The 25166-nt window shown below is 45.6% G+C and overlaps 1 protein-coding gene across 5 annotated transcripts in view; it reads right to left on the reverse strand.

Moving 5' to 3' along the window:
- Positions 1–25166, reverse strand: part of Sept6 (septin 6) — an 89958-nt gene that overhangs the window by 21714 nt on the left and 43078 nt on the right. For all 5 annotated transcript variants that reach the window (XM_004645700.1, XM_004645698.2, XM_023706016.1 and 2 more), the window contains exons 4-6: positions 14338–14524; positions 10683–10844; positions 1830–1926 (exon numbers count right to left, since the gene is read on the reverse strand). In XM_004645700.1, the coding sequence (XP_004645757.1) occupies positions 1830–1926; positions 10683–10844; positions 14338–14524 (446 nt within the window). The remainder of the gene's footprint in view (positions 1–1829; positions 1927–10682; positions 10845–14337; positions 14525–25166) is intronic.

Genomic DNA, 25166 nt, shown 5'->3' on the forward strand with positions numbered 1-25166 from the left:
AAAAAAGAGGTTTGTACCTATGTTATTTGCTTATTCTTGCCTATATCTTGTAATATGAGAAACTACTTTGGCAATAACAACACACAATGTACTAACCATTGTTACTCTCCTAAAATCTTGTTTTGAGATTTTGTACCACTGTTTTTATTATTTTTTTTCTTTCTTTAAAATAAAAATAACTGATGTCAAAAAAAAGAAGGTCTGAATATAAGGCCCTTGCAGGCCAGCCAAGTGATACACAACTTTTTCCTTTGGAATGAAGTCAACTCAGATTTGCAAGAAAACTATTCGAAAAACCCAGCTGGAGGAAGTCACTGGAACCACGTCTGCTGGCTTCTTTCCTCTCACCTTATGTTGCTGTCTCTTAGCCCACAAATTCATTCCCAGAGTGGGATTGTTGGGCGAGGGAGCATTCACCAATATTTCTGGTGGAGCATCCCCAGTTGCAAGTGGCAGAGAAGAGCCAAACTCACCATAGCTCTGTAATTAGTCTTGTCCTACCTATGGAAAATTCAGGCCGAGTTGTAGTTCAGTGCAGAGCACTTGCCTAGCATGCAAGAGGCCCTGAGTTCCTTCCCTTGTATCATAAATCAATGAGAAAAGTAAACTCCAGCTACCAGCAGTGGGTGTCTGGTGTACCATAAAACATGCCAGCCTTTGTATATGATGTGAACCTACTCCCATTTGTTTCCCCAAGGGTAGTGGTGAGTGTACAAAGAACCTGCCACCCTGTCACACAGTGTCCCTGTGATCTGTAGACCGTAAGGACCAGAGACCTCTTGAATTTGTGGCAATTATCCTAGGCTTTGTCTTACCTACTAAAGCAACTAGCCCTGCATATCATGCAGACCACAAAAGGAACTTTCTCGAGTATATTTATATCTATTTATTTGTTCGTTTTTGTCATACTGCATCGGAATCCAGGGGCACTCTACCATGGAACTACATCTCCAGGCCATTTTTATTTTGAGACAAGGTCTCATTACGTTTGCCCAGGCTGGGCTTGAACTTGCAGTCCTCATGCCTCAGCCTCCCAAGTGGCTAGAATTATAGGTATATGCTGCTGTATCAGGCTTAACTAATTCATTTTAAACTGTGAAACAATCATGTATATGGAAGAGTACATGAAATGCATATGTGCTATTTGAAGAATTTTTAAAAATTAACACTGATGTTTCTACCACCCAGGTGAAATATCTCTAGTATTTTAGAAGCCCCTTCATGCCCCTTTCCAAGCAATCCCAGGCTCATCTCTCCTGACAATGAGTCTCAACCACTATCCTGACTGGGGTTTATCACTCATTTTCCTTCCTTTATAGTTTTACCATTTATATATGAATTTCTCAAAATACATACAGGATCTTGTTTAGTTTTGCCTGCTTTTGGAATTCATAAAAAGCAATCCCACACTATATTATTCTTCTCTGATTTATTGAGCTCAACATTATGCTTCTGAGACTCACTTATGCAAATGGAAATATAGTTCATTAATTTGACTGCTATTTGATATCTCATGTATGCCTATTTCACAATTTACCCAGTCTATCTTTAGCAGATATCTGGGCTGTTTCTCACTACTTGTCACATTGAACAACACTGCTATGAATACCCATATATGCCCTGTGCTGCTACGCTTGCTTGCTTGCGCACCTCTCCTTCCTCACTCTGAATCCACTTGCTTATACTTTAGGAGTGTCTTCTCCACTAGAGATGAGGAAGTGGGCTCCCATCAGAGGACAAGTTAGGGATTTGTCATGTAGTGGCTGGGAGAGGCAAAAAGGGTAGACAGAAGGGGCTCTCAGCGTGCTGTGCATCTGGTCGGGACTCACCCTGCACGGTGCCCCAAGGATACTGCCGTGCCTTCATCATCTTGTTGCCTATCTTGAGCTCTTCTGTACTTCCAACGACAGCAAATGGCAGGTGGGCCTGAAACAGAAGGCAAACAAATGCTCAGAGCTGCAGAGGAAAGGCACCGCACAGCCCACAACACCACTGCTGCTCATCTCCGGGGCCTTGGGGACTGAGTAGGTTCCTGAGCCAACCACATGGGGACAATATGCCTACTCCTAGCTCCTGCTGCTCTGAAATTCACAGTAGATAAGAATGACATAGTCAAAGGTATAAGGAGCAGACCGATAAAACAAGCAGAAGAATAAGCAAACACACAAATTAGCCAACCATTCCCTTGGCAGAGCTGCAGTGAGGGAACAAGCCTTGGGAAGGGGGGTAGGAGGTGGGTGTGGACAGACATGGTAAGGGAGACAGAGAGGCTGTGATCAATGGCCCTTCCACCTCTCAGAACTCAAGATTGTTGCGAATGAGCCTCATGGCCAGCTGAGCCACGCTGTCCTCACTCTGGTCCTTCCCTGGAATAAGAGCTCATGCTGAGGTACGGTGCCTTGTGGGCAGGTCCCCAGGTATTATTCACATGCCATGCCTATGCTCATTTCTGTTTTAGTGAAGACATACTCGTTTACCCTCTGGGAATTGATAATCATGCTGGAGAAGCCTGAATCACAGACCTGCAAGCCTGGAAGACAGTATGGCATGGTAGCACATGCCTATAATTCCAGCACTTGGGAGGTTGAGGCAGGAGTTTAGCCATGAGTTCTAGGTCAGCTTGGACTACAGAGTTCAAGGGCAGCCTCAACTACATAGCAAGACTCGGTCTCAAAAAGAAGAAAAAAGACAATATGTGATCCGTGGCTTAGATTATGGTCTGGTGCTCTAGACATCGTAGGTGATTAATAAATCCCCCTTGAGTGGCAGTAGGGGGATAGTGGCATAGCAGCAAGAAAAGAAAGGCAAAGCACAGAGAAAGGTATGAGTGTGGTGCTTGGGGGGGGTGAGGGTCAGGGCCTGGCGGGCAGGAGGCCTTGGTGCTTGGAGGAGAGGGAGCTCCCCAAGTTGACAGTGTGCGGACTAGGAAATGCCCAGGGAACGAGCCCATTTATAAGTGGCCAAATGGAATGGCTGATGAAGTATTTACAGGCCAAGTGGGTCCAGGCGGGGCTTTATTCCTACAAATGACAAGTCCAGCGACACGAGCTTGCTTAGCTAGCTCGCAGAAACAGGCCAGTGTCTCCGATAGTTCCACCATCTGTTTGCTCATCCAATCTGCAAAGAGGCACTGGGTTCCTACTATGTGCTGGGCATTAAGGAGAATGCAAGGCTGAAGAAGCATACAGTGCGCTCATGGAGAAGGCCAGGTGCAGCAGGGAAAGGTGTCCCAGGAACAGCAACTCAGTCGGTCAGGGGAGTAAACTGAGGCTCAAGGAACACAAAGGAGGGCATAACTACCTTCAGAGAGACATGCGGTATTGCAGAATGGACATCAGCCATTGTACTACCAGTGGTTGCAGCTATAGAATTAGTATAGACAGAGCAGTTGATTAAGCGCTGTGCAGTGTACCAGGTATGTAGCTCCTTGAGTTTCCCAACCACACAAAGAGAGAGGGAGTCCTGTTATTTCCATTTTACAGATGGGCAAATGGGACCTGGGGGCTCAGTGGCTCACCTGCAGTCCCATAGCACTAAGTGCCGAGCTAGGGGTGGGATGCGGGTCTCTGACTTCAAAGCACACACCTCACTTGCCTGCTACTACTCCCACTTATGGGGTCTGTAATAGTTGATAAATGTGTCAAGGTGAGAAGCTTAGAAGTTTAACTAAGCGGCTCAGCAGGGAGCCAGGGTCCTCACTTTGTAAACATCCTCATCCTGTGCAAGAAGAGGGCATGGAGATGGTGAGTGCTTCATACACTGGTCCCACGGGGTAGGGCCCTGCTTACAATCTCAGGGAGGAAAAGAGGCTTGCGTCCCCCCTTGTGCTCTTGCTGCTTTTGCTGTCTTCTGCTGCCTTGGACTGGTACCCCTGCACTGTGCTGCCCTGCCTTAGAGCCAGCTGATTGCAGAATAGAACCTCCACAAACTGTGAGCTAAATAAACCTTTCCTGCCTTAACTTTGGGTATCGAGCATTTTGCCTCAGCAAAGAAGAAAGTAACCAAGACAAGGTCCAAACAGCGGGTGAGATGAGCACTCTAAGACCCAGGGTGAACTGGCCGTGCTAGGCCACGTTATGAGAGGCGGCTCCGTTCTGGGTGCCCCACCGCTTGCTGACGCAGCCTCTGTGCTGATCTCCCAGCCAGTCCTTCCTCTCCATTCCCCGTTTTTAGTGGGGAATCCTAGAATGTTCTTCACAGCACAGAAAACACAGGGGCTTGTCAGGAGCTCAGCCCCAGGACATGCCCCAGGGTCTGTGCCAACAGCTGAAGCTGCTTGTCCTTTACCCTCTCCGTCTCCCAGCTGCCCAACTCAGAGACTCGCCAGCCCCTTCCCATTCCGTGGACTGTCTGTGAAGTAGGGATGCAGAGAGAAGGGAAAGAATGAGTTATGCACAGGGACAGTGGGTGTGGGCCAGAGGCTGGAAATGTTTCGTTGACCCTAGCAGGAATGATCAATGAGGTCAGTGGGTATGAGATACAGGAGCTCTTGGGGAGCACTGAATTCCTGCAAAGGGGGCCCGAGAGCCTGACCAACTCTAAGCTGGCTTCATGGAAGGGTCATCTGGGCACAACTCATTCCTACTCAGGGCCCAGGCAATGCCAGGAGCATCAAATCCACCTCCACTCATTTTCTGGGGAGATGTTTCCCCTGCAGTGATGGAAAGCTTCGGCCTTACCACACAGAAGAGCTCAGAGGCAGAGGTGGCAAAGGGCTAGACTGAGGGAGGAAGCGAGAAAGAGAAACTATGTTGTACTGGTGCTCATCCTGGGCCTCTTGTCTGAGTGATGGAGGAGGAGGCGTGCAAAGTGGGAGGCACTTCTCCTGGCTCCAGAAAAAGCAGGGAAAAAAACCCAAAGAAAATAAAGGCATACAAAATGCCAGTCTTCCCTTGGGCCTGTTATTTTCAACGTCAAGACACATTGTCAAAATGACAGGGTCACTTCCTTCCCCTCTTCCCCAAACTGCTGTCATTTGATTCCTCTAGCTCCCTGTGTTCTCAGCACACAGTCCCACCAAACTGAATCCAGGGGCCTCTAGAGGCCTCCCGACCGCACACAACCACACACCCTTGAAGCCCACATCTGTCCCAGTCAGTTCTGACAAATGTATGTAAGCAGATCATTTCAGAGTGCTCCCATTTCATTTGATTCTCACTACAGCCTTCCTGGGCCTCATTCAGGGTCACACAGAACCAGAATACAGAATTTAAAAGCATGCAGACCCCAACCCCCCATGCCTAGGTCTTCCCAGGGCGTGCTGAGGTCAAGTGCATTTTGGTTGTGGCCCACCCAACCCCTCAGGGTGGCCTGAGCTCTGCCTCCAGGCTAGATGGCGTTTTCTGGAAGTCAGTGAACCATGCTAGACAGGAAATCACAGGGACCAGGCTCTGACCCTCTCTCCAGCTGCTCTTAAGAGACACAGAATGGAGTCAAGCAGGGCAGGGAGAAGATAAACCCTAGCCACGCTCCCCATGGCCTACCCAGGGGATCCAGATCTAAGGTCATGCTTTCTCTCCTTTCGTCCCAGATCCCTGCAGGAAACTGACACATGACATGCGTACATGTGAACCCTGGGAGGAGGGTGAAAGTGGCAAGGCAGTGCAGCTGTTCACTGCTAGATCACTCAGGAGGTGGCCCCAGGTGTCAGCTCTGGCAGGCACAGGGTGCTCCAAGGAGGGATACCTTCAAGCCTCGCCTGGGGTGTTTGCACCCAGACTCACTACCTCAACCCATCCTGTCTGGCCACAATAGAATACCTCAGGTTGGGCCACATGTAAAGAACAAAAACATAGGGGCCGGGGAGATGGCTCAGTGGAATAAGCACTTCCCCGGCAAACATAGGGCCTGAGTTTAATCTCTGGTTCCGCCCCCCCCCCCAAAAAAAAGAACGGAAACATATTTCTCACAGTTCTGGAGGCTGGAGATTCCAAGATCAAGGCACCAGCACATTCGGTTATCTGGCGGGGCCTGCATGAAGTCTTTTTTTTTTTCTGTCTTTTTGAGACTGGGTTTCACTATGCAGTTCAGGCTGGCCTTGAATTCACTTTGTAGCCCAGGCCAGTCTCGAACTCACCTGGATCTTCCTGCATCAGCCTCCCACTCAAGATTACAGGCGTGGGTTACAGGCATGGGCCACCACACCTAGTGAAGTCTTTTTTTTAATGTATTTAATACAGGGTCTATAGGGTTTCATTATGTAGATCAGACTCATTGTGATCCTCATGTTTTCAGCCTCCCAAGAGCTGGACACAGGTGCACACAACCATGCCCAGTCTCAATCGCCCATCTCAGCATGCCCCGGGGGGCGGGGTCAGCATAGCAGGCTGGGGATCAAACCATGGTCCTTGCATCTGCCTAAGCAGGCACTTTAATCCTCTGAGCTATTTGGCTGGCCCTCTGAAGTCATTTTTAATAAAGACTTTAATGTCGCTATTGAGGAAGCAGCCCCATAACCTTGTCTCTTAATACTATCACATGGGAGACATTTGGATTTTGTAGGGGACACATGTGAACCATCACACTATCTATACTATTTCGTGAGTCTTCCTTAAATTTTTCTTGGTACACTTTAAGGCTTTTGATGATCCAAGTGGCATGATGCATTTTATTCTCATTCCACCACATTTGGGAGAATAGATGAACATTTATTTCACCCCAGTACTGGGGATTGAACCCAGGGCTTTCACATTTGGTTATATCCCCAGTCCTTTTTCTTTTCTTTTCTTTTTTTTCTTTTTTTGTATTTTAGGGAAGGGTCTACAGGGTGTTCAGGGTCCCACTACTAGATTAGACTCACAGTGATCTGCCTGTTTACAGCCTCCCAAGACCTGGGATTACAGGCACATGCCACCACACCCAGTCTCAATTGCCTTTTTAGCATCCCCGGGGGCGGGGCTGGCACAGCAGGCCTGGGGGATCACACCGCCCCTGCGTCTACTTGCAGGTGCTTTAATCCACTGAGCTATTTGGTCAGTCCATCCCCAGTCCTTTTTATTTTTTACTTTTGAGATAGGGTCTCACTATGTCACTAAGTTGCACAGGGTGGACTCAAAGATGTGACCTTCCTGCCTCAGCCTCCCAGAGTGCTGGGAGAATATTCTCTTTAGTCCTGTGAAATACTACCTCATCTCATAAGAATAACTCCACTGGGCTTGGCTTCTTCCAGGGCAGACAGTGTTTCCTGGCTGTGGCTTGTTATGCTTATCCTTATTTTAGGCTCCTATTAGCACCTAAACAAAACCATTGCCCAGTGTGTTCTCTGGTGAACTCTTTCTTTTTTTCTTTTAAATCTTTTTGAGACAGGGTCTCACTATGCAGTTCAGGCTGGCCTTGAATTCACTTTGCAGCCCAGGCTGGTCTCAAACTCCCAGTGATGCTCCTGCCTCAGCCTCCTGAGTGCTGGGATTACAGTCATGTGCAAAAGTACATGCAGACAATGGAAAATCCGTGGCTGTCTCAGGAGAAGGGATGGGCTTGAGCATGGGGCTCTTCCTGGGACTCCACAGGTCAGCCACCACTGGGCTCCGGTGCCAAATGCCCTTGGAACTAAAACAAATGGCCAGTACACTAAGCACAGTCAAGTACTCAAACTCGGTCTGTTTCTTGGCCCTTGGCTGTAATTTGAGCCATTTCAAGAACAATAGTAAATCTAAACAAAATAGCAATTTTTATCTTTTTTTTTTTTTTTTGGAACTAGAGATAGAATTCAGGCCCTTGTGCTTGCCAGGTAAGCAGTTATTCTACTGAGCCATCTCCCCGGCCCCGCAATTTTTAGTATAGAAGTCCCCAACTGTTTTGTTTGTTTGCAGCCAGGCAATTAAACTCAAGGATTCAGGCATGCAGAGAAAACATTCTACCACTGAGCTACATCTCCAGCCCTTTTTACATTTTCTTTTGAAACTAGGTCTTGCAGGGCCAGGGAGATGGCTCAGTAAAATAAGCGCTTGCCTGACAAGCGCAAGGGCCTGAGTTCAATCCCTGGTTCCACCAAAAAAAAAAAAAAAAAGAAAGAAACTAGGTCTTGCTAAATCATCCAGGCTAGGTTCAAACTTGGGATCCTCCTGACTCAGCCTTCTAAAATCTACAACCTAGAGAAATAAGAACAGCTTAAAAGTAACAACCAACAAGATTTCTCTCGCCCCCTCAGTCTAAAATAAGGTTCTCCAGAGCCAGCCATAAGCCAAGGGAGGCTGTGTCCTCATCACTTGCATTCCAGCCATGAAAGCCCTGGCGGTGAGTGATGGGCACTGTGCCATCTTCTCCACATGGCAAAGGGTTTCTTCTACTTCTTCCAATCTAGGCCCCGTGACAGTGGGCTGGAGAACTGAGGCGGGGCCCTTGAGTCAAATCCAGATTGAAAGGCCAGGACCCATCCTTCCTCCTACCAAAGCTCAGGTCTCTATGACATAGCTTCAGACGTGATGGTGCAGCCAAAGGCTGCAGCCTTCCGCCACGGTTGTTCAGGAGCAGGCAGGCTACAAAATACTTCATATTTATTTTCTAGCCCTGACTCCACCCCCCAAGCACAGCAACATGGAGGACTCTCAGGCAGGCCCAAGTCCCTGCCCATGGGATAGGAGGCTGAGGCTCTCTTTCCAACTCAGCAAAACAGGGCAGGATGCAGGCTAGTGAGTGACCAGCCTTGTTCTAGGGATAACCCACAATGTGCTCAAATTTAGTTTCTCAAGGGGAAACTGATTAACACTTGTAACAGTTCGAGACCAGCCTGGGCTGCAAAGTGAGCTCATGGCTAGTCTGAGCTGCACAGCGAGACTCTGAGTAACACAACCCCTGACAGCCGTGCCAGTGCAGTAGACAGCTGCTGCTCCATAGCATGGAAAGTTTCCCATCTCGAGGACGAAGCTGCCCTAGGCTCAAGCAGGAGGCCAGAGCTGAGCTGAGAACACAGCCCAGGCTGATTGCTGTTCCTAATCCACAATGCAGTGAGATACATACACTTTTCTGTGACACCTTGAGATTGCTGAGAAACCACTGTCCTTGTTTGTCCTAAGCAAAGCAAATCACAAGGTGACTTAGAGAACTAGACTTTGGAAGACAGCTGCGGGGGGGGGGCAATGTCCTGACACAAATAGATACTTCCAGACACCAGCACCAGGGACTCCGGGCAACACTTCTCCACAAGCTCCTGCGTTTCTGCAGATGAGGCACCTTTCGGGCTTGCTCCTCACAGCAGAACCTGTCTTCATCAAAATGCCCTGGCTGATGGGAGGACAAAGACTGATCTTTTCCATTTTTATACATGCCTGCATCAGGTCATTGACGATATAGCTCCACCTACCACAATCCACAACCTTAGCCTTGAGCCGGATTTGTCAAAATTGACAATGGATTTCTAATAACAAGACCATCTCTGTGGACGGATGGGCAGGAACTCAAGCCCGAGACAATGACTTGCTGCCCTGCTATGCTAATTCATTGGCCAGTTCACAGGAGGTGGCAGCTAATGCCCTAATGATAACTTAGAGGCCAGTGCCAGCAGGAAAGTTTTCTAAAAATGGCTTTTATTACAAGGCTTTGTGGAGTTTGGCTATCCGTAAGCATTATGTCATTAGGAAAAACTGATGCCTCTCAACAGAGAAAAAGAAATCTGTTCCCGAAGCAGAGGCTTTCTGAAAGCTATTAGCTGTCTCCCTGAAATCACAACATTGAGGCTTTCGCAGCAACAGCATCAACACATTGTAAAGAGGCATGAGGAGATGTTTGACTCTCTGCCTTCCCTATTACTCACTCTGCTACTAGGGAGAAGTGGGGGAGGAAAGAAAAAAGGACTTTTAAAATTCATTCACACTTAATAAAGCAAAGTACCACCTTGATATTGAAGGCTGTGCCTCTAATCACCAGTGAGTTGGAGACTATAAAACAGGACTCCTCCCAGGTCCAGCAGGCTGGATTATGTCAGTGTGGATTGATCCCCAGTTTCTGAAGCCAGGTGACTTTTTCAGCCTTTTCACCTTTCAGTGAATCCATTGTCCTGGCATTGTTCTGCCTTGCCTGAGTTTTCAAAGGGGCTGCCTGGCCCAGCCCAAGGCAGATCAGAAAGGTAGATAGGCCTCAATTCTGTCTTTCTCTGGGGTCCTGCCCATGAATTTCCATATCTTTAATCTTTGGGGAAGCCACCACTAGGAAACAAGAGCTGTTTTAGTTCTGAATTTTCACTCATTAATACCTGAGACTCAGGTAATCAAGAGTAAACTACAGCCGGGTATGGTGGCCCACGTCTAATCCCAGCACTGGGGAGGCTGATACAGGATTGCCACAAGTTTGAGGCCAGCCTGGCCTACACAGTGAGCTCAAGACCAGCCTCAACTGCACAGCGAGACCCTGTCTCAAAAAGAAAATAAAAAGAGTCAACTAGAAGCCAGACTCGGTTGCACATATCTGTAAGGCTAACTACCCGGAAGGCTGAGGTAGGAAGAGTACAAGCACAAGGCCAATCTGGGCAACTTAATTAACAAGACTCTTTTGAAATAAAATAAAAATCAAAAGAGCTGGGGATGTCGCTCAGTATTACAACACTCCTGGGTTTGATCCCAGTACCAGTACCACATACACACAAAAAAAGTCAACTCCCCTAAGATGGCTGGTGAAGCGGCAATGCTATTTTGTGAAATATCACACAGCAGATGACCAGAAAGTTGAGCCTTTGTGCTCCCACTCACGTTCATGGTTCCGTTGATCTCTGCCACCGACTCATCATCTGTGGGGAACTGATAGATCTGGACCCCGTTGCTGACAAGTTCACTGGTGATTTTGATTTTGAACTTTGTTAGCTCGCTCTTAGAAATAGCATCTGATTTGGCAATTATGGGGATGATGTTCACCTAGGGAAAGGAGGAACAAAGTGGGATCACTGATAGTAAATGACACCTGAGAGCTGCCTGTCTTGTCACTGGGACAAAACATCCAACACCCACAATTTAAAGGATGGAACGTTTATTTTGGTTCATGATTTCAATCAATGCTCAGCTGCCTCTAAGATAGAAACAGGATGACAGTGGGCATAGTGGAGAAGGCGTTCAACTTGCACCTGCCAGGAAGCTGGGAGAGACGGGAGGAGCCAGCGAGAGAGATGCGCCCTTCCAGGCCATGCTCCCAGAGATGCTGCTCCCCGACCAGATGCCATCTCCCAGCAGCACTCTCGGCTAGGACTAACCCACTGATGAGTCTGGTGCCCCAGGATCCTTCTATCACTGTCCACTGCTCTAAGACTGGCCACCTCTGTAGTCAAATAACATGCTAATAAACAATAACAAGTACTTGCTATATGCTGGGCATGGAACTAAAGACTATCTGGATCAACATAATATTGACAGTAGCGGGGAGATAGCTCTGTGGCATAAGCACCTGCCTGGCAAGCGCAATGTCCTGAGTTTGATCCCCGGTACCAAAAAAATCTTGACAATTTTTCCCAGGTCGTATCATGACCACTGTTTTACCAGTTGAGGCACTGAGAGGTTAAGTGACTTGTCCAAAGCCACAGAGCAGATAAATAGCAGAACTGAGATTCAAATTCAAGTTTTGTCTTATTCCTAACTGCATGGTGCTAGCCATGGGTCTCTACCGGTGCAGGTCCCAGTGGACAAGCTGTGCTGTATCTCAACGCCAAAGTCACTGCTGAGGGGATCTGCAGCAGAAAGGTGATGCCTGGCAGTCTGGCTGACAATGGCTGCGGTGGCTGCTCCCTGCTAACAGTGAATGCTTCCATCCACCTAGCATGCTATGGACTCACACGGGGAATGCAGGGAAGAGAGGCACTGGCTATGCCCAGGGAGGATACCAGCTGGCTGTCTTGCTGGTAGCAGCCTGCATAAGTAAGCAGGCTCTCCCCATTCCTAGTCTGATCTGAGCCGTGCAAAACGTTATACTGTGGGTGCAGTGGCACATCTTATAATCCCAGAATTTGGCAGGAGGCAGGAAGGTCCCAAGTTTGAGGCTAATCTGGGTTACATAATGCCAGCCTATCTCAAAAACAGAGAGAGGGAGAGACAGACAGACAGACAGACAGACAGAGATAGAGACAGACAGACTTGACTGACTGCTTGAGTCCCATTATGATTTTATGGGTAGAGCTGGGGAGTAGCTCAATGGCACAAGCACTTGCCTGGCAAGCACAAGGTCCTGAATTCAATTCCTGGTACCAAAAAAAAGAGAGATCAATACAGATGAATTGATGGGTAAAGAAAACAGGTATGCTGCTGCTTAGAAGGCTAAAGTAGGAGAAGGAAGATTGTAAATTCAAGATCACCCTGGATAATTCAGCAAGACCCTGTCCCCAAATTAACAAAATTTAAAAAGGGGCCCATAAGCCAGGCAAGTTGGTACTCACTTATAAACTCAACACTTGGGAAGCTGAGGCAGAAGGATTGCCATGGCTTGAAGGCCAGCCTGGGCCACATAATGAGTTCAAGGCTAGGTTAGACTACACAGTGAGATTTTGTCTCAAAAAAATAAATAAAGCAGGAGAGAGTTGTGGGTGTAGTTAACTAGTCCCTCGACTCAATCCTCAGTACTCATCCAAAAAAAATTAGGTATGAAGGCCCAAGTTCAGATAAGAGAAAAGCCTAAGGGCCTCCAAGGTTCACGCCCCTGCAGCCCTGATCCTGGAAATCCTTTTAAGAAAGGACAAGGCTTCCACTGTTAAAAGTAAAGAAAGTTGGTGTCTGTGTAGCCCCCCTAAACTCAGGGTCCCACACTGAGCACAGCCATCCCTGCTGGTGGACCCCAGTGGGTGGGGTGAGTGGTGCTCACACCCTGGGCTCTGACACGAGGGTCTGGGAGCTTTAACCTTGGACAAGAAGCCTGGTCTCTACCTACTTTGGCTTAGGAATGCCTTTGGGGACTGACACCACACAGGGCTCAAGGACAGGGTCAGAGAAAGAGTAGGCCTTGAAGCCACCTCCTGTGAATTCTCTAGGGCAGTGCAGGGAGTCAAAGCTCTCACCAAGGCAGAAAAACAGGAAGAGTCAATTCTCTGTGTTGCTTTTTGCCAAGCACATTACAAAAATATACTAAAGCTGCTTACTTAACGCAGCTTACCCATCAGGCTACTAGCTACACGGCTCGCTGATGTCCTATGCAGAGACATGCCAGGCATGGTGACATTTCAAGGGCAGTCTATTATTATTCATGAGAACTGAGCTCAGTGCTGTAAAAAATGAAAAAAAAGCCCTATTCTGATCATAGCTAAAGTTCAGTTTTTGTAATGGATTTGATAGCAAATGCTATCAAATGCTGTGTGTGTGTGTGTGTGTGTGTGTGTGTGTGTGTGTGTGTGTGTGAGATTTTTGTACAGTAAATATCTTGGAATCAGAGAGAGCTGAGACCAAATTCCAGCTCCATTCTGAGTTTTCTGGCCTGGAGCAAGTGACTTGCAGCTATGGACCTCTGTGTGCTTATATGAAAAATGGGAATAATAACAGTCCGCACCACACTGGATTACAGGAAGGATGAAATAAAATAATGCATGTAAAGTGCTCATCACAGCACCTGCCACATATGACATGTTACAGACAAAAAGATGTTAGTAATTAATTAATGAATTAATTACATGGTCAGTTTGTACAGCACGTAATCCTTCCATACAAAGAACCATTGTCTAATTTATATATGGTATGGGACTTGCATTTTTCACTGTCTCTTTTTTTTTTCCAAAGTTTTATTGATAAACAGCAATCACTGTCTCTTAAAGCAGGCTGTGTCTGACTCCTGCAGTAGGACATGCCTGCCTGATTTGAACAGACCTAGGTAAAAATCTCGATTCTACCCAGCTAGCTGTAGACAACAGGCATGTCACTGAGCGTCTCAGAGTCTCAGTTATTTCTCCTGTAAAACGGGGATCACAATAACGTTTACTTCACAGGGCTGTGAGGATTCAGTGAAATACTCTATAAGGAACTAAACTCAGTGGTGGTGTCTGATGAGTGTTTAAGAGATGGCATCTGCTATTACAAAAATTAGCAATAACCTTCCAAATCAGGTTTACAGATGTGATTCAAGAATAGGTCAGTTAATATGGGAACAGAAAAAAACATCTTTCTATTGCTGGAGCTGGTCTGCCATTTTGTCCACATCTATCCTTATTTTCAAGAGGAATCAGTGCAGAAAGACATCTCAGGGCAAACCCACCCCTAGTACTAGGAAGACAGCTGACAGGGCACATGGCACAGGTACTTAGAGCAACTGGGGGACAGGGAATGAGGGAGAGAATGAGGCTGCCATAAAACCTCTCCTAGAATCGAACATTAATCATGTACAAGACTCGACTAGCGAGTCCAGGTTGCCTGGCCTCCCACCACCCCCGCTCCACCTCCATACCTTACTGTCCAGTTTCTTCATCGTCACTAGGTCTAGAGACTTCAGGGAATGCCCTGTGGGGGCAATGAAGTACAAGCAGGCATGGATTCTGGAGTCATGGTAGGTGTGCAGCACCCTTCGGATCTTCAGCTCCTCCTGCAAATAGGCCTCAAACTGTGCATCGATGAATTCTACGATGGGCTTGTAGCTAGAAGGCACAGAGGGGAAACGGTTGGACTCCTTGAAAGGCTTGGAATTTCACACCATCACCTCTAGAAATGTAAAGTGCCTTCCATCATTGGGCTCTCCTTCTTCCAGTTGGATTTCTTCATCTACCCTCAGTGGGCTTCTAGTCCTGTGAACCAAGGCCACCTTCTTGGTCCCATATGAGTCCCACTTATGCCCACCAGTGCACCATCACACGGGAATGCCCCTTTCTCTCTACTCAGTCCACTCCTCCCCACCCACATGCCATGATTCCATACCAAGCTCCTTCCGACAGGCTTCCTCACTTATGACAGAAACCCCTTCTGTGACACAAGAGCATAAAAAAAATCTATGATACAAGGACCTGTGTTCTCTCAAGTCAACTGGGTCCTCCAGAAGGGCGGGGCCTGCTCAGGGCACTTCCTACTGTCCAGGGGGCCCTAAGCCACTGCAGAGCCCAATTGCAGATCCATGCTTGGGCTGAGTTTCCTTCATGCTGGTCCACTTCCTGCATTGGGCCCAGGCCTCTTCCTGACCCTTGCTCAGGAATCTTGTCAGAACGATATGGGCTTTTTGCTCATTCTTACTGGACTGAATTTGGTACAGGGTCTCACTACGCAGCTCTGACTCATAGTGATTCTCATGTCCCAGACTCCCCAGCACTGGGATTACAAGCCTGCTCTACCATGCCTGGTTTCGGTGGCCAGTACAGAAAACCTGGGGTTCTGGGGCCAGCACAGCATGCAATACCAAGGATCGAACTCTGGACTTATACCTCACTGCCAGAGGGGAATATGATCAAAGAAGAAGCTGAGCCCAACCAATGCCACCCACCTGCAGTAGTCCTATCCCAAGCATTTCTAAAAGACTTCCTAGTAGAGAGGGAAAACAGCATTTACAGAAAGAATCACAGGGCTGAAGAGATAGCTCAGCAGACTAAACACCTGCTTAGGCAAGCACAGGGACCAAGGTTCGATTCCCAGGACCACACACCACACCAGCCCCACTCCTGGGTGCACTGAGATGGCCATCAAGTTTGGGCATGGTAGCACACGCCTGCTATCCCAGTGCTGGGGAGGCTAAAAACAGGAGGATCACTATGAGTCCAAGCTGCATAGTGAGACCCTGAACCAAATACATAAAAAGGAAAAAAAAAGATTATAAAAAGAATCACAGGATCCTAGATTTTGAAAGCTGTGCACAGAGAAGAGAATCGGGTACAGAAGCCCCAAAGAAAACCTAAAAATATAGTCCTTCCTTTCTTCTTTTGATTCCTCTGAGCCAGCACTTTTCTGAAAGATAATAGCTTGATAGGATCTCTTGGTGGCAGTCTTTAGGAAGGTTTCTGAAGAATGGGAGGAGGGCCGCATCTCCTCAGCTTATCTGATTTTTGGAAAAGAGGCTAGTCTGAATGGTCTGATCTTGACACGACTTCTTTTTTTAAAATTTGTTATGTAACTTCTTTCATTTGTGTTTTTCCTTTTCAGAAAGGAACAGAAGAAAGAAGACAGTGGGTTTTTCAGCTTCCCCCACCCTGAGCTTCCAGTCTGCCTTCTGCCCATCTTGCTGCTGCTGCCTCTGGCTGTGGCTCTGAAGAGATGCACAGATCAGACCAGCCAGTGCAGCCAAATCAGCCAAACAAGATTCGGTTCAGGGGAACCGGAAATGGGTGACTCATCTCTGTCTTAGTCATCTTTGGATTCTCAGTGTCTGGCCTGCTGTCTGGAATATAGCACGAATTCTGTCTACTGCCCTGTGCTCCTCCAGCCCCTGGCCCCATGGCCCATCTTCTCACATGTCACCCTGCCCCGCACTCTGCTGGGCTCCCTGGCCTCCCACCCATGGGCTACAAAGACCTTATTGCACAGGCCACCTCCTCACCACCTGCTGCCTTGCTGTAGGCCACACCTGAACGTCTTTTAAAGGCGGAGAGCTTCGCAATGGTGCACTGCTGGGCTGAGCAACTTCCTTCAGGCCCTTTCCTCCCTGGGTACTACGATCTCCTCCATCTCCAGCAAAAGCCAGCTCCAACAGACTCGACCCCTCCCTTCACCACCACTGCTAATCTTTCCCCATTTAAAACACTAGTTTTTTTGTTTGTTTGTTTGTTTTTGTTTTTTGGTGGAACCGGGGATTGAACTCAGGCCTTTGCCTTTGCCAGGGAAGCACTTATTCCACTGAGCCATCTCCCCGGCCCCTAAAACACGAGTTCTTAAAAACTAAAAATAAAATATGAGTTCTTAACCTGAGGTCCTCAGTCTTCCCAGGGGTTGATGGATAGAAACCAGAGGCTCCACAGACTTACATAGAAAAAATGCCTCACTGTCACTAATCTTGAACTGAATTCTAGCAGTTTCTTCAGCTATAAATGTAGGTGATATCTACAGGATGTTTGCAGCATCTGATTTCACAGCCACCAGAAATCCCTGATATTTTTGTTTCCTATTGCAATGGCTGCAAATATCTCAGTAGTGCATTCATGCTCATGGCAACTTCCAAACTCTGATAATTATTAAGCCTGCAAATAGACACTGTTATTTCAAGAATTAATAGAGAAGCACATGAATTGTTAAATTATGATGTTTAGATAATTTGGTAACTGTATTTTTAGTAAAATCAGTATATTTGGGCATTTAAAATTATTATTTTGAAAATAAGCCTTCAGGCCACACTAGACTGCTAAAGGGACCAATGGAACAAAGCAACCTCTGGTCTACACAATTTGTTTTTCTTGCAGTACGAGTGACTGAACCCAGGGCCTTCACACCAGGGTGGGTTATATCTCCAGCCCTTTGGCTTTTTTTTTTTTTTTTTTCAGAACCAGAGATTGAACTCAGGCCGCTTGTGCTTGCCAGGCAAGTGCTTATTCAAACTGAACCATCTCCTCAGCCCTGGCATTTTTTTTTTCTGAAACAGAGTCTCACTAAGTCAGTACGTTGCCCAGGCTGGGCTCATACTTGCAAACCTCTTGCCTCAGCCTCACAGAGTGCTGGACTAACAGGTGTTTGCTACCACACTTGGCTTGGATAACACTTCTTCATTTCTTCATGTTTAAGTACTCCTTCACTGCATGTACTATGAAGATACTACTGTATGCTAATAGGACAAAAGTGATGGGGGTCCAGTGTAGGGAGCCCCTGAAGCTGGAAAATCAGTCAAAGGTGTGTAGGCGGGACTAGGTCTCAAAGCCTAACACAAACAAGCTACCTCAGTCCTGAGATAAGCATTCTGACTGGTTAACGGCTACTATTCACTAGGCAACCTTGTGGTGTTACTAACTTTATAAAAGGAATAAATAAATGTAGGTTTCATTGTGCCGGAGCATGACTCTAGCCCATTAAGCAGATGACTGACCACCTAGCCCAGCTTTTGTCTCTTGTCTATCTTTCTCATTCCTGTCGCCGTGTCTCCCCAGGTAGAACCATTTGCAGTAAGACCAACGGATCCCTACATTTGGTGCCCGAACAGGATGCCCAGTACAAGATAAGTGCTGGTGCAGGAATCACTTCCAAAGAGCGTGCACAAGCGAGGGAAGTGGACTGATTGGAGCCAGCGGTAGTCTGCACAGGTGAGCATTGGCGCTGGAGCACTAGGTGTAAAACTTGGGGATGGGGCTTACTAGGGCCAGGAGGGGCTCACTAGGGCCAGAGAGATACGAGACCACAAAGAGAGAAAGAGACTTGAGAGAAGCCTAACAGGGAAACTTTTTCTTTTCTTTTCTTTTTTTTTTTTTTTTGTATTTTTTTAGGGAAGGGTCTACAGGGTGTTCAGGGTCTCACTACTAGAGATTGGACTTATAGTGATCTGCCTGTTTACAGCCTCCCAAGAGCTGGGATTACAGGTGCATGCCACCACGCCCAGTCTAGGGAAACATTTGATTGAGTTAAAAATGGGAAACACAGAGTTTCAAGGACCATGGATGTTCATAGCTGTATATGAACGTGTTTGTTGTTTTCTTGGTTTTTGTATTTGTGCTACTTTTTAAGACTACCATAAAAGACTTGGCATGGAGTGCTGTTTTGAAATCAAGTCCCAAATGGGGCAAGAAGGATAGAGCAAAGAAATAATAGATAGCATTTAAACCCTCTAGCTTTGCTCAATTAGATAAGAAAGGAAAAAGTTCTTTTAAACCTGAACAGCACTGGGCCGCTGGGGGAGGGGCACAAACTGGGCTCCTCGAGGCCTCCCTGCACTAGTCTTGAGCAGACCCCCCTGGGGTTCCCCAGCTGCCTGCCCTTCTGTTTGCACCATCCAGCCACAAAGCTTGGCGCGTACCACCAGCTACAGTCCTGTGCACTTGATGCTATATAGGGGGCCATGACTGTGGTACGCAGTGGCCTTGGCACTGGCTATGCACGTTGGGGGCATCGCAAATTTGTTAGAGTCAGGATGGTGTCTCTGGTTAAAATCTGGGCAAAAGTAAAACATATAACGGGTTTTAAGGCATCACAAGCCTCCATCCTGGCCCTGGCAGCTCAGGGAAATCTTCCTGAGTCCCAGATCAGGACTTCAGCCTCAGGGGAAGTACAACCATTTTATCTCCCTTGCAATTGGCATTGAAGAAAGCCAGACGGGCGGGGGAGTCCATGGAGGGTTTGCCCTGTTTCTGAAGTTGTAGTCCCTAATAATCCAAGACAAGTTGTAGGTCTTCATGAATTCGTACCTTTTAAAGCCTTAAAAGAATTGAAACACGGCCCTACGGCTCCCTTTACCTTGAGTTTAGTAGAAATGCTACAACAGCAGACTATGGCCCCAAGTGATTGCAGAGGAACAGCTAAAGCATGTTTGAATCCAGGAGATTATTTATTGTGGAAAGGAAATTTCTTTGAATACTGCAGGGAACAGGCAGCTGGAAATGAGAGGTTCACAACTTAGCCTTTACAAAAGATTTGCTAATTGCAAAGGGAGCTTTTGGTTGCACAAACAATCAACTTACCTTTGCATTGCAAATATATGAGTAAAAAAGATAGCTGCCATTAGGGCCTGGAGGGAACTGCTCTGTAAGAGTGAAACATTCTTTAACTTGGTTTCTATTAGGCTGGGCCTGAGAAACTTTTCCAAGATTTTGCTACAGTTGGTTGCAAGCCACTGAGAGGATTATCAGTGAAATGGAAGCTGGCAAATTAATAGTTTGACAATTGGCCTTCGAAAATGCAAATAAATGGTGTAAAGAAGCTTTAAGATCCCAGAGAAAGCGGGCTATACTTCCTGAGACGATTTGGATTTGTTTGGATATTGGCTCCTCGTGTGCTATTGGCTCCTCATATGCACAGGGGGCCGCCTTGGCGGCAGCTATTACTCAGGTTATTCATTCACAGTCTAAAAAAGGGGGAAGGGGCGGGGGAGATGGTTCAGTAGAATACGCGCTTGCCTGGAAAGCACAAGAGCCTGAGTTCAATCCCGGTTCTAAAATAAATAAATAAATAAATAAATAAATAAATAAATAAGGAAAAAGTAAGGTCGTTTGTTTCCACTGTGGGGATGGGGGACATTTAGCCCAAAACTGTTCCGTTGCATCAAAGAGAACACAGCCTGTATCTGTCTCTTCAATAAAACCTTCCAGTCCATGTACTAGATGTAGACGAGGGTACCACTGGGCAAGTGACTGTAGATCTAAAACTGATGTGGAAGGCTGACCCATTCCAGAAAACTTCCAGTGGGGCCCACTTTGGCCCCATCAAACAATGGGGATGCTTTCCCATCCCCCGCCCCAAGGGTCTTTGACCTTTGGGGAGCAACAACTGATACCAGAGGCTTGGACATCAGTTCCTCCTCCAAATTCTTATTGACTCCTGACATGGGGCCCCAAGTCATTCCTACTGGAGTCTGTGGACCTATGACTCGGGGTACAGTGGGACTCTTGCTAGGCTGCAGCAGTCTCATTTTAAATGGTCTCCAGATTTTTGCCTTGTGTCATCGGTGCCGATTATACAGGGGAATCAAAGTCATAATTCAGTCCACCAAAACCATTGTATAAACCACAGCAGATTCTTATATTGTTTAACTGGTCATTCTTTCCTTGATTAAAAATTTTATTTATTTTTTAAATTTTAGGGAAGGGTCTACAGGGTGTTCTTACTACTAGATGGGACTCACAGTGATACACCTGTTTACAGCCTCCCAAGAGCTGCGATTGCAGGCCTGGGCCACCATGCCCAGTCTCAATTGCTGTCTCAGCATGTGGGGAGGGGGCTGGCACAGCAGGCCTGGGGATCAAACACCCTGCCCCCGTGCTACTAAAAATTTTAAAATTTAGGGGCCGGGGAGATGGCTCAGTAGAATAAGCATTTGCCTGGCAAGTGCAAGGGCCTGAGTTCAATCCCCAGTTCCACCAAAAAAAAAAAAATTTTTTTTTTAAATTTATAAATAAAAAAATAGAGATTGATTGATTGAAGGAAAAGCATTTTAAAGGACTTTTTCAAATGCAAGTGTGGATGGCATCCAGGTAAAGCAGCTGGGTTGCTCAACTGGAGAGATACAAAAGGCCTTTCCTCCAGGATAGAGCTAAGCAGAAAAGCAGGAAGTAGAGTGGTTGTCTCTCTCCATTACAGTTGACACTAAAGAAAATTTTTTACATTTTCCCCTAAAGGTGATTAGATTAAAAAGGCTATTTTCATCCTAAAGATAAAAATAATTTGTTTAAAAAAAAAAATCTGGAGGGCCGGGGAGATGGCTCAGTGGAATAAGCGCTTCCCCGGCAAGCGCAAGGGCCTGAGTTCAATCCCCAGTTCCGGAAAATAAAAAATCTGGAAAGGGGCTGGGGAGATGGCTCAGTAAAATAAGAGCTTGCCTGGCAAGGGCAAGGGTCTGACTTCAATCCCTGGTTCTGCCAAAAAATAAAAAATAAAATATATCTTTAAGATTTCACAAACAAATATAAAGCTTTGGAGTACAACCTAAAGTTCAGTTTAAACAGTAGCTTGATTTTGACATCCCATTTAAATAATAAAAGGCCCAGTGGTGACTTCCAAAGAGGTACAAGCTGTAACTTCTTCATATTTGGGTCTCCTAATACTTATTGTGTTCAGCAGATTAAACAAAATCACCCAGAGATGGAGTTGACTATTGAAGGAAAAGCATTGAAAGGGCTGTTGGACGCGGGTGCAGATGTTTCAGTTATTGCTCAGCATCACTGGCCTGGGGCATGGCCTCTGCATGTGGCCACTACAGATTTACAAGGGGTGGGCAAAGTTTCTTACCCTACAGAAGTGCTACGTTGCTAATTTGGAGGGGTGTAGAAGGTCATTCTAGTTATTTTTCTGCTCATTTCCTCCCCTATATACCAGTCGTGACATATTACAGGGTATGGGGGCACTGCAACAGGGACTGCCCAGTCCTGTAGCTATTCTGTTACATTTTTCCCTTATGGTGATTGATTTAAAAGACCATTTCCTTTCTATCCCTCTCAACCCTGAAGATAAAAAAATTTTTTGCTTTTAGTTTACCCTGCATTAATGATCAGGCTCCTATGTGCCGTTTTCAATGGTGGTGTGTACCACAAGGTATGGCGAATAGTCTAACTCTGTGGCAAGAGTTTGTGGCTTCAGCCATTTGGTCAGTGCGACAGGCCTATCCATCTGCATATATTTATTACATAGATGACATTCTCTTGGCTTGTGAATCCCCCTCCATTTTACATCGCATGTTTATCCAATTAGATGATGCCTTCCTCATGCAGATCTAGTGATAACCCCTGAAAAGGTGGAAACTATGACACCCCTTTCATATTTGGGACACCTTATTCAACAGGGGCAAATTGTGTCTTAAGCTGTTCAGAACCAGGTTAGACATCTTGCAACCCTAAATGATTTTCACTCTACTAGATCCAGCCTGGGACCTATTAAAGGAACTGACAAAATGGAAATCTAAGATTTAAATAGATGGTAAAATATATAAAGATAACTGAGCTAAATTTTACTAGTACACAAAAAATACAAAATGTACATGTTAGAGATAAAAGACTAGTTCTTCCAAAATTTTCACTCTGCTAAGAGATCTCTGCTTATTGACAAATAACAAAATCTGACTAGTCTATTTACAACTATAAATTTAAAAAAATTCAATAGAGTTACTAAAAGTTAATCTGGCCAGAAATATATAGTTGAGTGCACTCATAATTTTGTAAAGATGGTTATTTGTGTGTATGGTGTATTTGTCTATGTGTATGTTGTTCTGTGAGTAGCTGTTCCCTTTTTTTTGTTTGTTTGTTTTTTGTTTTTTTTTAAAGAGAATATTCTTTTTTTTAAATATTTATTTATTTATTTATTTAGTGTGTGTGTGTGGCCAGCTCAGCCCACCAGGGGGCGGAGCTGGCTGGCATGTGGTGCTGGGGGATTGAACCGCGGTCCCTGTGTTTTGCTTAGCTTAGTTTGTTCTAAGTAGGTGCTTTAGACCACTGAGCCATCTCACCAGCCCCCCTTTTTTTGTTTTAACTTGTTGATTATTTCTTCATAATATGACAATTTGGAGTATAGACTTAAAAGCATGCTTTTTCCTAAGTTACCAGCTGGTCTAAGTCATATCAAAATTGGTTTATACAAAGTTTATCAAAAAGTTTAATTTTTTTTTTGTGTGTGTGTATTTTAGGGAAGGTTCAACAGGGTGTTCAGGGTCTCACTACTTTGGTAGTGACCCACCTGTTTACAGCCTCCCAAGAGCTGGGATTACAGGCATGCACCACCACACCCACTCTCAATTGCCATCTCAGCACACCTCTAGAGCGGGGCCGGCACAGCAGGCCCCTGTTCCTGCTTGCAGGTGCTTAATCCACTGAGTTATTTAACTGGCCTGAAAATTTTAAATTAACTAAGCAATAGTTCCTTAGAGGCCGGGGAGATAGCTCAGTAGAATAAGTGCTGACCTGGCAAGCGCAAGGACCTGAGTTCAATCCCCAGTTCCGCCAAAAACAAAAAACAAAAACAAACAACAACAACAAAAAAGAAACACAATTCCTTAGAGTGGGAAGAAATTATTCAGAGAAAAGTCCTATTGAGGAATAGGAGATGTGGCCAATCTTTTTGTTCATTAATGAGGAGCTCCCAATAATTTCAATAGTCTCTTAGGAGAGACCCTCAATAAATTGGTCATTGGTTTAAAGATTAAAGTCTTTTAGAAAAATTACAGTTGGGTTTCTCTCACAAATGGTTTTGGTATTCAACTAAATTAAAAATTGCACATGTGCAGTAACTATTGTTAATCTCACGGTGTCTTAAGTGTATCCATGATTCCAAGTGTACAGGTCTTCTAAAATGTTAAACAAAGATTGCTTATTGTAAGAAGACTTTCTTTCAAAAAAAAAAAGAGAGGGTGAGAAAAAGCCTTGTGATACATATTCCACTTAAGGATAATTAAGTAAAAAGATTCTTATGTACTAGAGAAGACTGGTTAAAAGGGTTATGTTATGTCAAAACGAAAATGTAAGCATGTCAAAAAGTCACAGGGTTGTCCTGCTACTATGTTTTATACAGTTTAATTTCTAAATTTCTATATAAAAATGTGTAATTGTTCTTTGAGCATTCTATAAGGATTTTTTGTTGTTGTTGTTTGGTTGGTTGGTTTTGGTGGAACTGGGGATTGAACTCAGGCCCTTGTGATTGCCAGGCAAGTGCTTATTCTACTGAGCATCTCCCCGGCCCTCTATAAGGATTTAAATACTAGAATATCCACGGTTGATGGAAAACAACAGTTCCATTTTGTGTCTAAGGTGCTTGATATTCAGAAAGATAGTAATGTTAAGCTTAACGGCCTCTGTTACAGGGCAATAATGTCATTAAGCTTCTCTTCTGAATGTTTAACAACTAAAGTTTGCAGACCAAAAGTTAGAGATAGATGGGCTAAAAGGATAGCCAATATTTTGTCTCTAGTCCTTCAAAGTCAGTGAGGACTCAGGACATAAGAGAACCTGTGCTGTGACACCCTGCAACTCAGTTGTGTCCCAAATTTTCTGATCAAGGAGATTATGGGGCCACAGAGGAAAGTGATCGACAATGCACAGTGTGCCTAAGAAGAGTCACATGGAGAGAAAAAGTCTCTCAGGCTTTCACAGAGAGCAAATTGGTCAAGACTCATCCAGATGGCTGACACTGACAGAAGACCTAAGATGTGCTGTACACAGTTCCAAGGCAAATCCTGAGGAGATTTAACTGACCTTGTAAGATAGCAAAAGTTATGTTTGTAGTTATAGGGGTCTTGCTTTAACTTGGTTTTTTTTCTTTCTTTCTTTCCTTTTTTTTTCTGGTGGTGCCAGGGATCTCCCACCCTTTTAACTTGGTCTTAACCATCCAGCAGAAAAGTGTTAACCATGAGGTATGAAAAGTAATGCCATATTTTTTTTAAACATTTTTTTAAGTTTATTTATTTATTTATTTAGAGTGTGTGTGTGTGTGTGGCCAGCTCAGCCCACCAGGGGGCGGGGCTGGCTGGCATGTGGTGCTGGGGGATTGAACCGCGGTCCCTGCGTTTTGCTAAGCTTGTTCTAAGTAGGTGCTTTAGACCACTGAGCCATCTCCCCAGCCCCAGTAATGCCATATTAATATGCTATGCTATAAAAGGTTCAAGTCAATAACTTCTGACAATTACCAGCTGTGCTGATAACTTACTACTATTATGGACTATTGGACTATACAGGGTTATATTGCTGAATT

The sequence above is a fragment of the Octodon degus genome, unplaced genomic scaffold, assembly GCF_000260255.1.
Source record: "Octodon degus isolate 3935 unplaced genomic scaffold, OctDeg1.0 scaffold00236, whole genome shotgun sequence".
In the NCBI taxonomy this organism is placed as follows: Eukaryota; Metazoa; Chordata; class Mammalia; order Rodentia; family Octodontidae; genus Octodon; species Octodon degus.